Source organism: Leucopleurus acutus, assembly GCF_964270905.1.
Source record: "Leucopleurus acutus genome assembly, chromosome: 15".
Lineage (NCBI taxonomy): Eukaryota > Metazoa > Chordata > Mammalia > Artiodactyla > Delphinidae > Leucopleurus > Leucopleurus acutus.
The window spans coordinates 25,605,580-25,620,296 of NC_139157.1; the positions used below are offsets into that span (position 1 = coordinate 25,605,580).

At 43.6% G+C, this 14,717-nt stretch overlaps 1 protein-coding gene across 1 annotated transcript in view; it reads right to left on the minus strand.

Annotated features, from left to right (window-relative positions):
* ARFGEF3 (ARFGEF family member 3) overlaps positions 1–14,717 on the minus strand; it is a gene marked incomplete at both ends in the record, with an annotated part of 181,862 nt that overhangs the window by 104,685 nt on the left and 62,460 nt on the right. The window contains one exon of the mRNA XM_082855540.1: positions 4,374–4,442. Within this exon, the coding sequence (XP_082711666.1) occupies positions 4,374–4,442 (69 nt within the window). The remainder of the gene's footprint in view (positions 1–4,373; positions 4,443–14,717) is intronic.

Below are 14,717 nucleotides of genomic sequence, written 5' to 3' on the forward strand. Positions count from 1 at the left end.
AACACAGCTTGTTGGAGAGAACAGTAACTATCAGAGCACTGATTTTCAACTTGACTTCTGCAGTAGAATCAACCGGAGGCCTTTACAAAATTTGTTTGCCCAGGTCCCTCCAAGACCAAAAAACTCAGAATTTCTAGGGCAACCCTAGGCATCTTACTTTTGCTAATACTTCCCAGGTGATTCAAATATGCAACCTTTGAAGAGAACCCTCAACATAAAAGTAGGGCCTCTGATGCTTTGCAACTGTAAGTATCCCATATGTAAGAGAGTTCGTTTCAGGAGGGTAAAGAGAGGTCAAAGTTTAATCAAGTAACTACTGAAAATAGCCTTATACAGGAACCTATGCAAACTTGTATAAGCCTGTCTCTAGTTCTGATCTTTAATCATTGTTGGTGGTGAACTGAGGCATACTATTCTCTTAAGAAAAAGATCTATTTTAAAGATAAAAGGCAAGATTAGTTTAACTTCAACACTGTGTCTGCAGGGTGCTCACGCCTGGGAATGGTCTAGATGAGGGGAAGGGTAGCCCCTTTGAGAACTACCACTGATTTCCACGGGGCAAGTGTAAGGGCCCCCGTGAGTGTCCCTTCCAAACCAAACTATGACAGCACGTGTTACAGGGTATAAAGACCAAAAGCTCAGTCATACCGACCAGTCTTGCTTCCTGGTTCTATCACTTCCTAGCTGTGTGGCTAGTACAACAGTACTGTTGTGCAGATTATATGATCTAATACAGGGAAAGTTCTGAGAACGGTGCCTGGCAGAGAGCTAAATAGGTACTAAAGGTAACCATGTAACATTGTCTTAGCCATGTAATATGTACTTATCTCTTGCCACCAAGAGTGATGTTATGTCCTCAAGCCTCCTCAGAATGATCAACTCTGAGAGGGAAAGGCCACAGAGAGCCCAGAGCTCTAGCTAATGCCTGGTGGAAGTACTCCGAGTTGCTGCCAAGCCTGATGGATAAAAGATCCACTATTCTCAGCAGGAGAGCACTTTCCAGGGTGTTTTTCTCACTGGCTTTCTGATCGGTGCCACTGGATAGAGTGAGCCCCTGGTGCTGGCATCTGCATGCTCGTCCTCTGCTTCTCTCAGCAGCCTGGCGTGCAGATGTCCTTACCCATGGACTGGCCAGCTGCAAGAGTTGGATTCTTACTCCCTTCAACCTGGTGTCCACGCCAGGTCCAGGCTAGCACAGAGGAGTGATTCTGCACACTGCCATTTATCAAAAGCACTTTGAAGGGGTGACCATGGTGGTCCTTACAAAGCAGTCTCCATCTCCCTGCTATGCTGGAGAATCTGCTGATGTTTCCAGTCACCAGAAAAGAGTGGGGCATCTAAGTGAGGGCTGGGGGAACCTGCAGCCTCAACTGTTAAGTTCCACCACGGACAGGGAGGTGGTAGGACCTTCTTGGGGATCTATAGGAGAGGCGGGGCCTAAAAACATCTTCTGGGAGCCTGCACACTGTCAAGGGAAGGTCCCCGCTATCAAATACAGGATGAAAAGTTTATTTTTAAGATCTCTGCCAAGTCCTTCCTTCAGAGGAATGCGGTCCGAAGCCTCCATCCTGAACAATAAGTCAAAGCTAGCACTGGAAGTAACACATTTTTCCATGATGGTCTGACCCCTGCTTTATGACCTTCATGCTGACATTCTGCTGGGAACTCTTCCAACTAGGGGATCTCAGGAGGCTGCAGGAGGGGCAAGAAGGGGAAGTAAGCTTGCTATTGTTGTCTCAGGAACCTAAGCCCAGTTGATGACCCATCCCTTCAGGGTCCTGGCCGTGTCAACATTATTTAGTGGAAGCCTGGACGTCGTCATCCATCTGCTGCTCCAGGAGAGCAGTAGCTAACCTTGACCCAGCATTTACTATGCGGCTGCCTGCACTGAAAGCTTTTTACATGGATTCTATCTTTCTTGTCTAATCAGCACAACCATACTACGAGATAGCGAGGTAGGCGCTGTTAGCATTGCTTTTACACAGAGAACAAACACAAGCCCAGGGAGGCATCTAAGGCAACACCGCTGGGAGGTGGTGAAGCCAGGATTTACACCCAACCAGTGCAACTCGAGAGCCCACGCTGTCACCACCAAGCTCAAACGCCTTTATCTTTATAGCACTCTTGGGCTGAGATTTAAAAAATAAATAAATAAAAGGTTTTTTCCCTTTATAGGTTCTGGTAGAGACCACTGTGTTTTGATGTTTCATCCTATCTAGACAGGTCTGCCAACTCTCTACTCTGGCTTCCAGATCCCCTCTGAAATCACCCTTGACTTGGGTGGCCCATGGCAGTGTGTATCTGCTGCTCGGGAATTACATCTCGAATCTTTCAGATTCTCATTCAAAAACTCATCCCTGTGAGGATGATGAAGACCTCACCCTCTCAAAGGGAGCTTGGGAATCCCTGGTGGCCTCCCCAGTCCTGAGGGTCCTACAGCAACCCATCCCCTTCCCCATACCCGTCCTGGGCAGGGGTCGAGCTAGGCAGTGGCTGGGCAGTGACACGCTGCATTTCCCTTCTTGTCCCTTCACATGGCAAAGAAATAACAAGCCTCTTACATGCCAATCCTGTTTCTTGTTCTGATCAAAACTACATCTGTCACTTCGAAAGCAAACCGGCATGAGGTATCTAAAATAGTCAAACTCATAGAAACAGAGAGTAGAATGGTGGTTGCACGGTGTGGGGAGGAGGGGGAAATGGAGAGTTAATATTCAATGGGTATAAAGTTTCAGTAATGCAAGATGAATAAGTTCTAGAGACCTGCTATACAACACTGCACTACGGTTAACACTACTGAATTGTATACTTAAAAAGTTTGTTAAGGGGCTTCCCTGGTGGCGCAGTGGTTGAGAGTCCACCTGCCGATGTAGGGGACACGGGTTCGTGCCCCGGTCCGGGAAGATCCCACATGCCGCGGAGCGGCTGGGCCCGTGAGTCATGGCCGCTGAGCCTGCGCGTCCGGACCCTGTGCCCCGCAGCGGGAGAGGCCACAACAGAGAGAGGCCCGCGTACCGCAAAAAAAAAAAAAAAGTTTGTTAAGATCTCATGTTGTGTTCTTACCACTGTTAATAAAAAAAAGCAAACCTACAAATGACAAGATCACTCACAAGTATCTCTTAAAATTCAACTAAAAGTACTGATAGCTATTCTATTTCTTTACTTATATAGAGTGAAACATACTAATGTGGTAAAGAAAAGTGTTCTTTCTACCTACATAAATACTCATTTGAGAACTGATTTATGTCATAGTGAGGGGTCAGCTGTCTTTTTTTCTTGACTGACACACAAAAATGTTCTATGTGCTCAAAAATAATTTTCTCTCAATTTTCACTCTTCAATGCCACATAATACCATAAAAGCACATGTATCAGCCAATATAAATACTACTCATGATAATGTTAACTATGTATGATGATGGATATGTTAATTAGCTTGACTGTGGTGACTATTTCACAATGTATATGCATATCGAAACATCGTACATTTTATTTGTTGGCTATACCTCAATAATGATGAGAAAAAGAGGAAAAAAGAAAACATGCCCTAAGTGTTAAGCGTCTACCTGGTATACTCAATAAATGGTAGTCATTAGTGTTAAAAAAAAAAATACCCATGACTGTTGATAGTTAGGCTTTCTTTTTCTCTATAATTTCAGAATTCTGAATATATCATTGGCTCCTTGAGGTCTACGTGTGTAGTCTTGTCAAAACATACAAATCCTGAAGATACTCTTTTCAAGAAGTGGCAGGTAATTCATTCTAAGCATAGTAAACTACAGCTTTGGAATGATGCTGTTTCCAAAAGCCAAAGGCATATGCCAGACATTCAAGAAAGCAAGTTTTCTGTTGGACATACTGCTGGGAGTGCTGAAGGTACATATTACTCTAGGCTGCAATACAGATGGAAAAGAGAAGGCTTTCCAATGATCGTTACAAAATGCATTCATCAGGGTTTAGGAGACGGGGATGCAACTTAATCAATAAACATCTCCTCTAAATCTCACATTTGGTTTCTTAAAAACCATTAAAAAAAAATCAAATTCTCTTCCATCAATCTTAGGAAAAATAGTAAGGGCAATACCTAGGTGTAGCAGCGTCGGGAGAACCGGTACTGTTATTTCCATGGCTAAAGCCTCAAGTCAAGCAAACCAAAGCATGCAGAGCACCGACTAAGGATGGTGGCCCACACAGCCTGCTTCCCACAGATCAACTCCGTAGCGGAAATTCCCCACAATAATGATCAGACAAGGGCTCACCCCACTGCTGCGGCTTGGCTCCACCCCAGCATTTATCCCAGGTCGGGGTAAAGCAGCTGTGAGCAGACAGCACACACAAGCAGCACTTGAGCGTCTGGGGAAAACGGATACTCACCTCCGCGATCTTCAGCACTGCGCTCCCATTCAGGTCAAAGGTTGGGGTGTAGGTTATGCAGAGTAAAACCTTTAACAGCCAGGAGGCAGAGGAGGAAGGAAGAGAGAAGGAAGTAAAAATTTAGAAATAAATTTCCACTTTACATGTTATTAGTGCAGTCCTGTTTTTTATGACTCTTTCGCTCTTTGCTTTTCATATGTTTCTTTCCATCCCACCCACTGCTCTCTAATTAGTGACCACACATTGCCCAATAAAATAGAGACTAATACTTGTAAGAGGAAGAAGCATTGTAAGGCTGGCCAGAGATGGCTTTCTTCAACTCCAGGTCTGTCCAGTAATGAAGAAAACCAAATGGCCAGGCTCACTGCTAGGTCCTGTACATGAATTACCTAGATTGATATTTTTAGTAAGCGTCATTATTACTGTCCTCATTTTACTGATAAGGAAACTGAACCTCCGAACGATTAAATAACCTGCCAAAGTCACCCAGGTACCAGCTGTGGAGCTGAGATCTGAACCCAAGTAACCTGACTCCATGCCCTGACTGACCACGCAATACTGTCTCTACATCTTCCTAGACCCAAGCGTCACTGTATTTTTCTGTTCCTGTCGCCTTCCCAGATCCACATGGGATTAGACATTCTTTTATGGGCACTTTCTTCTTTCCTTCTTTATTTCCCCCAGAACACTGCCTGGGGCTTATTTATTAGTTCCAGGTTCCCCTTATTCTCCAAGTTACATAGACAGTGAGTCGATGACATTTACAAGATCTTTAAAGACCACTAAAAATTCCACTTTCTACTTGTAGAGCTATTAGGGAATAGATCAATAAAAGCCCAGGGCATTTTAAGAATTGCTTCTAATTTTATAGATAAAAGGCTAGATGCTCCCCTGTCCATTTGGCTTCTGATGCTGCAAATTATCTCGCCGGTGGTCCCAGACATGAAATTGCTGACGTCTGCTCCTTGATCCCCAAACCCAACAGCCACGTCCTGCCTGCAGCTCGGCCTGTCAGTGGCAGCCTCAGAGGATGTTTCTCACCTGGTTCTGCCTAACTCGTGGAAGAGCGCTGAAGCCTAGCAAATTTACCTAATACAGGATATACACCTGCTCAGCACATCAAAAAGTGTAACAGTCCCATGGAACAAGGAACCTCTCCTAAATCGCTCAGTCTTAGTTACCAGCCAGGCCAGCCCTAGGAACAGTCACGCCTTTAGAGAAAGCAAACAGGTAGGTAATTAAAGAAGGAAAAAGGGATTCTTGCCAATTTTAGTCACAAGGTTAGAATAAATTCACAATTTTTTGTTCCTTAAGGCACCTGAGAGCCAAGAGCTGACTCCAGACAAAAATCGTCTGAATGCCACGCTGGCCGAGAGAGGGGGATTGTGGGAACTACTGCCCCATGGCTTCATGGGAAAAGGCTTTCTTTGGTTTGATGACTATCTTTGGGGGTCGGAGTCTGGCATGCAAGGAGGGATGAGAGCTGAGGACAACAGTGTCACCAGGTCCTAATTTGCCTGGGGAGAGGCCGTGTCTTCTAACGCCTCTGTACTTGGTGTCTCTGCCTGACACCCTCCTACCCTGGGATCCTCCTAGGCTTTTTCCTCATGTGGCTCATCTCTCGGCTTCTTGGTGGTCTCAACTCAAACGTCGCCCCTCAGAGAGGCCTGTGGCCCTCCCTGAACACTCTCTCTGAAATGGCCTCTCTCACAGCTCCTTGTTTCACTTGCTTCAGAGCAAGCACCAGTCTCATCAATTACTGTTTTATTTACTTATTTATAATCTTCTCATTAGACTATAACGTCCACTGAGCATCTGAAAGGCCCTCAGGCTTTCTCATATGAGGCTTTCGTACTTTGATTTCTTGCTACCTTGCACAGCTTCTCTTTCTTATTTATTTTTTCTACGTCATGTTTCACGGCAGGTGGGTGGAGGGTATGAGACAGTGGCTGGTGTAGGTGGTGGTCTGGGGAGGTGAGGTGGCCCATCTTGGCCCTTGGTTTTTTAAGTCATTACAATAAAGGCTGGCAACTGGCAAGACCTTACAATATGAAACTAATCATGGCAAATTTTTGTCTGAACTGGCTAATTAATAATGTTACTTATAGGACCAATGATCGACTTCCTGCCTTCCATCGCTCCGTGCATTCATACAAGGTGTGCAAGGGTAAGAAAGAAGTTTTCAAAAGCCAGCCCAGTTTTCTGTGAACAAGAGCTGCTTTATGCAACAGAGGCTGGAGGAAGTGGGAGCCGCGTCTATGGTGAGGTCTTCCGGAAGGGCATCGAGTTGGCATATTTGCTAATCAAGCTTCTCAGGGGAACAGAGGAGGCTGGACTCTGCCACTGGGAAGCCAGCCAAGTGTAGAGGGAGGCCTCATAGCAACGGTCTGAAGGAAGCTGAAGATCCCTGCACCCAACTGATGCTGATCCTGTTCAAAGATCATTGAAAAACAGGCTCTCCACACCTAATGTCTGGCCACTACTACCCAAAGACTCACTGAGCTCTATGCAAAAACTAAAAACAAGAAAAAATAGTGAAAGTGAAGCATAATAATGAAGCCGTCTCCTTAAGCTCACACAACTTGTTTTTCTGGAAGCAGAGCAGGTTTTAACTCCAGAGCTGACGGTGCCCATGGCCCTCCTATGACTCCCAAGACATATAAAGGGCCCCCAGTTTCTAGCAAGGATGGTGCAGCAGACAGAAGTGACTTATTGCAAATGATACATGGAAAAACGGTGCCCAAAGCCTGGCAAGCACTAATTCACTGGATTCAAACACAGACCGGGTGTAGGAAATTTAGGGTGACGGCAAATTAATTTCAAGTGTCTTGACTTCCACTGCATAATGAAAGAGTAAGAAGTTTAGACTGGTATTCTGAGCACGCTGGCCTCAAGGAAAACAGGAGCACCTAAATATTGAGGACAATTCCATTAAAAATACATCCCTCACAGGGTCATTAAAGCATACTGACTACATTATCACTGAACAGCAAGAACTTGAGTGACAGGCAGTGTCTTGCAATCTAGATGGTTGGTGCTGCCTCCATAAATAAGCCAAGAGGATGGGGAAAGTCGCTGCAAAACCGTCCACAAAACGGGCGCGATCGTTACAGAGGCTAATAAAAATCGCGATTATGAAAAAACAATAACTGAATAGCTACTATATACAAGAAACAACCCTGCAATTAAAAATGTGTATAGAAACACCGGATAAAACAGATTAGACTGGAAAGGAGAAAGAGAAGCTGATTATTGCAAGCATGGGGCCCAAGTGATAAGAATCTGAAAAATTTAGCCACATTAGGAACACAGAGAGACAGATGCGGATAGATAATGATGACAAGCGCAAGATCACAGGTATGCACTTCTCATCAGGAAAACCCCGGATGAATCCTCTCCCAAGGCAAGGGCATCTTATCGTCATGATTGGGGTTTCTCCATTCTGCCCTGCGATCACAATCACGACAGAGCAGGGGCTGTGATGTCAGGGCTAAAACACAAGTGTTTCAGTAACGTGACTGTGGCATGTGATTTAGTATTTAATTGCTGTGAATTTGCCTACATCCTCTAAGCCCCTTATCTTTAAAATTCCCATCACACCTCACAAGGATATTTAGAGGAAAAATTAATTAAATGACTTTAAAAAAAAAAAAGAGGGGCTTCCCTGGTGGCGCAGTGGTTAAGAATCTGCCTGTCAATGCAGGGGACACGGGTTCGAGCCCTGGTCTGGGAAGATCCCACATGCTGCGGAGCAACTAAGCCCGTGCACCACAACTACTGAGCCTGAGCTCTAGAACCCGTGAGCCACAACTACTGAGCCCACGTGCCACAACTACTGAAGTCTACGCGCCTAGAGCCCGTGCCCTGCAACAAGAGAAGCCACTGCAATGAGAAGCCCACACACCGCAACGAAGAGTAGCCCTCACTCGTCACAACTAGAGAAAGCCCGCGCACAGCAACAAAGACCCAGTGCAGCCAAAAATTAATTAATTAATTAATTATTTAAAAAAAGAGTACACACAGTACCTATATCTCTAGGCTATCTTCTCACAGAGATTAAACAAGTCTCCATTTGATGTAACACATGGCAGCCATTCCAGTGTAAATAATTAGATGCATTTTAAGTAAAACAAAAGAAAAAAAAAATCAGATCATCCGCATTCAAAAGTATAAATCTTCCCAAGTCTTCATCCTACTACGTATCGCTGCCCCCAATTCCTACTGTCTAAAGCCCTCGTCATTCTGACCCAGCTCCACTTCCTCGCTCCTTGATGTTCTCCCTCTCAGGCCCCAAATCAATTCAAGGCATTACTCGCCAAGGTTCTAATTGCTGTGGGGTCACAAATATAAAGCAAGCACCATCCTTACCATTACAAACTCACCATCTATTGGAGAAATGAATACTTGTACAACCGCACTTCATGGCTGACTATAGAGTGCTACTGCAACCGTGAGGTATATGATAATTCTTAAGGTCAGAAGACATCTCAACTTCGGAGAGCAGAGAATTCACAGATTAGATAATGTGTGAGCAAAGCACTGATACAGGAGAGAAAAGGGAGGGACAGATGTACCAAGCAAAGGAAATGTTGTGAGTAAAGGTATGAAGTGTGAAAGCAGAGGCTGGAGATGGTGCTAAAAAGGTTGGCTGGAACCTTATTACACATCAACTTAAATGCCCCATGTTAAGTCTTTTGCACAGATTATTTTAGGGCTGGTTAGGGCAACAAATCACAACTAAAACTAGATGTAGGGACTTCCCTGGTGGTCCAGTGGTTAAGACTCCAAGCTCCCAAAGCAGGGGGCACGGGTTTGATCCCTGGTCAGGGAACTAAGACCTTGCATTCCACATGGCGCAGTCTAAACAAACAGACAAACAAATAAAAACTAGATGTACTGAGGCAAACTGGAAATCAGAGCAATAAAGCAGACAATATGTTGTAGATGAATTAAAGACAGAGCCTAGTCATTCAGGTGGCAATGAACTGACTGGGGTGCACTGGTGAAGGGATGAAGGGAATTCACAAATAGAAGGCAACGGTCACCCATATATGAAATCTGGGTGTCACCCAACCACTGTTCTCTCCCCACCTACTCCCTACCATTCTAGTCAACCTGGTTGAAATTTCTCATATACCCCTATTCCCATATATTTCATAAAGCTTTATATTAGATAATAAAGTAACGTTTTAGAGAACAAAGATATACCTTGTTCAAAATCCGTCACATAAATATTACTCTACAGATGTGAATGAATCCCAGAATGGGCAGAAAACGCAAAAGGCTTATTCCATAGCATTTATTTGGAGCAGTTTAGATATACTACTTAAATCTGGGTGCCCTCTCCACCGCCCACTAGATTTATGAGCTCCTTGGTAATAAGGTCTAACTTTTTTTTTTTTTGCTGTACGCGGGCCTCTCACTGTTGTGGTCTCTCCCGTTGCAGAGCACAGGCTCTGGACGCACAGGCTCCATGGCACGTGGGATCTTCCCGGACCAGGGCACGAACCCGTGTCCCCTGCGTTGGCAGGCGGACTCTCAACCACCGCGCCACCAGGGAAGCCCAGGTCTAACTGTTTGATGCGCACCATGTTTACAGTGCCTTGCCAGGCTCTGGGAGGTGTGGTGAGTCCCAGCCCACGCTCAATCCCTCTTATGCATTGTCCACGTGAGTAATCAACTACACACAGAGTTTCAGTGGGACTGTGCACCTGTGTGCCTAGTCACTATTGTAAAACGTGTAGGCAATGTGATAAGACAGGCCGCTGACACAGAAGGAAATTGTCCTTGGGAATCTGAATGTCAGATCCAGGTGGTGTGACTGGCTAAAGGCAGTTTTTGCAGCCTTATGGGTAATAATACTAGAGCTTCAGATGACCTCGTTAGGGTAATCAGAATTTAGTGAGCCCCCATTCAGGATGTCCAGCTATTTGGCAGGACCTCAGGCAGGACAGGGAGAAAAACATCTCTACCAACCAGAGGGCATCTCCCGTGAGACTTATAGAACATCTGTTACTCTCTGCTGAGCCTATTTTTTTTGCACTCAACACAGTAACTGGTAACTTATGTAAGATTTCTGAGTCAAAGAGCTCATTTCTGCTAAAGTTCCAAATGAGTCCTCTTCAGGACCATTTGCAGGGGATGAAGGAGTAAAGAAATGATTCCTAAGCTTACTGGATAGCAACTGCACTCCCACTTTATCTCTCCCTTGTGCTGCATTACTCAGGCTGCCATTCATTCATTCATTCCACAAATACTTACTGAGCTGTGACGAGTGGTCAGGCCTAGTGCTAGGTGTTGGGCATACAGGAGGAACTAAAAAAGATACCCTGATCCTTGCGCTCTGTAAAGCTAACATCTGGTTTCGAAGACAGTGACAAAACAAGGGATTACAATAAGTTGTGATGCACATGATGACTGGGAAAATGCACTGGACTCTGAAAAGCATATCAGGGTCTACCACACAGTACACGTGCAATGTTATCCTCATCCTTTTTTTTTTGGCGGCACCTCCCGGCCTGTAGGATCTCAGTACCCCAAGCAGGGAGTGAACCCGTGCCCCCTGCACTGGAAGGTGGAGTCTTAACCACTGGACCACCGGGCAAGTCCCTATACTCATCTTTAATAGAACTCTAAATTTATGCTGTAACACATATAATTAAGGAGTGAAAAACCCAGGGAGGAAGACGAGGAGACCATCAAGAAGTGAGCTAATCCGTGGGAGTCAACCTACCCTAAGGCACACTGGGGACACGGAGGCATGCTGAATGAACAGGAATCTTCTTTTCCTTACACTATTAAAATATACATTAGTGCTTAGTTTACACATAAGTGCTTCCTGAGGTCACTGTAGTTTCATTTCTCCAAATATCAGATGCTATCTATAAATCAAATAATCTACTATAGCTCAAAAAAGTAACTCAAAATTTGAGTACAGCCCACAGGGGCTTTGTCTTTCCCTTATTCGAAGAGGAGCAAACTCTCTGGAAATCCTTGATGCCAGGCACCGTTTCAAACCCCAGCTCTGGTTCTGGCTGAAATTTTCGCTTTGTTATTTAATGCACATTCCCTTCTGGCCTCTCATGTATATTGGCTTGAAGATTCATAAACTTAAATGTATTTGCATAATTCCTTTTCTTGAGAAACAGCCCAGTTCTTTTTTTTTTTTTTTTTTTAACTCCGTTAAATTTGGCAAAAACAAGGATGGAAAATTCAGTGACAAGGACAGGAATACTGAGACACTAAATGCCTTTCTCTTGTGTGCAGGGCTTGCCCCCCTCCTGGGGGTGCAGCCTTGTGATTATGTGCTGCTGAAAGAGTACCTCGGCCATGAAATAGAAATAGATGCTTCCCCTCATGGTGCACCTATAAACAACAAAGCAGGCTCAGTCTCCTGCAGACAGCAGAAGGGCAGAGTACACATCTTTAGTTTGGGGGGTGCAATACCACAAAGTCAACAGAGAATTTCAGAGGCCATCTTCCTATGGTCTAAATTTAAAACGTGGATGGCCAAAGATAAGCATTTTTTTCTTGTCTTGATCAAAGTTGCTCAACCTCAGAAATACCGACATTTTTGGGCCAAATAATTCTCTTCGTGGGAGATTGTCCTGTGTATTATAGGATGTTTAGCAGCGTCCCTGGCCCCCATAACCTCTAGATGGCAGTGGCTCTCCCTCCCCCAGTTGTGACAACTAAAAAAACGTCTCTAGACATTGTCAAATATTCCCTGGGGGACAAAATGCTCACCTGTTGAGAACCACTCTTAGGTCATTTATACCCCATGCCTTGTGGATATAACTGAGAATCTCTACATCACCCTGCTTCCAAAAGCCTCAGAGCTAGAATGCAGGACTTCCAGAGGGGACCTGGGGTGAGCCACTGATCCTTCACCGGGCTTCAGAGATCCTGAATTGAAGGTAACAACAAGGCTGTTGTTGAGCCACACCCCAATCTTTATTTTGATCCAAAGAAAATGAATCAAATTATTTTAGGGCATGAAACGTCTACCACTTGTGACTTGAATTGATTTACATTAGGCTGAGGTGACAGGTAATTACAGAAATCACTTTCTGGCTCAACTTGCCCAAATTCTGGCAAATAGCCATTCTGAGAGGTTTTTTTTTAGTCAGTAGAAGATTTTTCTAGAGCTCATGAATCCCCAGTTTGGAAAACATGGCAAATTACTTATTGGTTTATGGTCATGTCTCAGGTTCTTTCCTGGCCTTTATTTGTTGCCACTAGTAGTAAGTTTAATATTCAACATACACATCAGATGTGCCCTTAGCACCTAATTCTAGCAAATAGTACACCAGTGATAGCTGTAGAAAAAATATGTAAATATTAAATTATAATGAACTTGAACTTAACTAATTTGCTTGAACAAATAATCCAATCGTTCTTATTCTTCTTATCTTCTCCCTCTAAACTCTCTTCCTTGGCAAACTCTCGTAACTCTTACCTCTAACTAGAAGACTCACAAATGCATTTCTAGAGCCAATATTTCTCCCAAGTTTCAAACCTTAATTTCAGCTTATAAACATCAGAAATGATATATGCAATTTCATGAAAATCACATAAACCACACTAAGTCTCCCACATGGTAAACAGCTTAACACTTCTTCCTGCTCTGAAATTCTTAATTATGCAACCATTAAAATTATCTGTGAGGGGATAAATATAGCCATGTGGGAAATGCTTATAATCTAAAGTTAAATGAAAAGCAAAAAATAAAATCATATATACACAGTGACTGTAACTGTAAACACATAAATCAATATGATTAGAAACGCATATACAGAAGTCAGTCACAGTGATGAAATCTACAATAATGTTTCCTATTTTGGAAAGCCTGTAATGTGAAACTCCTTGTATTTATTCTTTTAAAATATTGTAACTCTTTGATATCTGACAGTATGAATTCACCATCTCTCTCCTAAGTTAGCCCCTTAAAATCCATCATTCAGCCAGAAACTCCAGCTGCAAGTCTTGATATCATCTTGGATTTTCCCCTTCTCACCTACTCACCGCCTGTGCCCCCGCCCATCACCAGCTACTGCAAATCTCCTCAGCGTGCTCAGCTGCATTTTCTGCACTCAGCTGCGGGGCACCCCTCCTGTCCCCTCCAACCTGGCTCTCACAATGCGCCATCTCGCCAGTGCCTCTGACTTGGCTCTGCTGATTCTCCAAGCATCCTGCAAAACACTTTCCCCTCCCCCCCACCTTCAACATCTAACACCCAGCTCTGAACATGTCACTTTCTTGCTACTCTGAAGACCCCCCAATCTCTACAGACTCCCGGCTACTTACTTACTCTGACCACGCCCTCTAGAATCTGCTTTAACCTCCCCTTCAGGCTCATCGACCATTATCCCTCACTAATCCGGGTTTCCACCCTGTGCTTTTCCATCTCCAAGACTTTTCCTCTACCAAGAATGTCCAGCCTCCCTCCCAATATATATAATGAACTGAATTCCAAACACCTTTCAAAGTCCAACTCAAACAGTATCCCCTCCTTGAAACCCCCAGTTGAATGTGGGTTTTCCTTCTGAATTTTCCCATTGAACTTTTCTTCTGCTACAACATATGCAACTATCTTGAATTACGGTAATTGTGCACACCTTTATCTTTTTCCTATTAGATTATAAATCCTTGTCTTGGTTTTGCTTTTAATACTATAAAGTTTTATGTATTGTTGGTAATGTAAATATATTCACAGAAAATGAAATAAAGTAAAAAAAAAAAAAGTCCAATGAATTATCTTTTCTAGTTTAACTGTAGCAAATTCATTTTGACCTAATCTCACAGTTAGATTTTTAAGAAGTTAATTTCATCAGTGTGTTCCGGATAACACCCTTACACCTCCTTCTCTCTTTCCCTCTGAGAGTCTCCACAGAATGGGTGCCTCATCTCAGATCGTCTGCCTATATACGCATGAGGCTTTTGATAGTTTTATACTCAATGCTTAGAGAAATGAGCAACAAAGCCTCTTGAGACAGTTTATAAAGGGCTAAAGACAACTTGATTCTCTATATGTTAAACATTTAATAATTATAAAACTCTTGTAGAATATCCAAATCATATGAACTCTGCCTAGTAGGACAAAATAGGAACTTATTTGCACAGATAAATGGTGGGATGTTTTCTGTAGACCATGGGATCATGGCTAATTGGTTAGGACCCTAAATATATCTAGGTGGATAATAGATATATAATTTACAAAATTCTTCTTTTAAGCAAGGAAGCTACAATTCGACAATAGTAAATATGATGAGGTCCCTTTTCAGGAATCAGAAATATATATAGTTTCTTTTCTTTTCTCCCTTCCTTTACTATAGAAGAAAATTA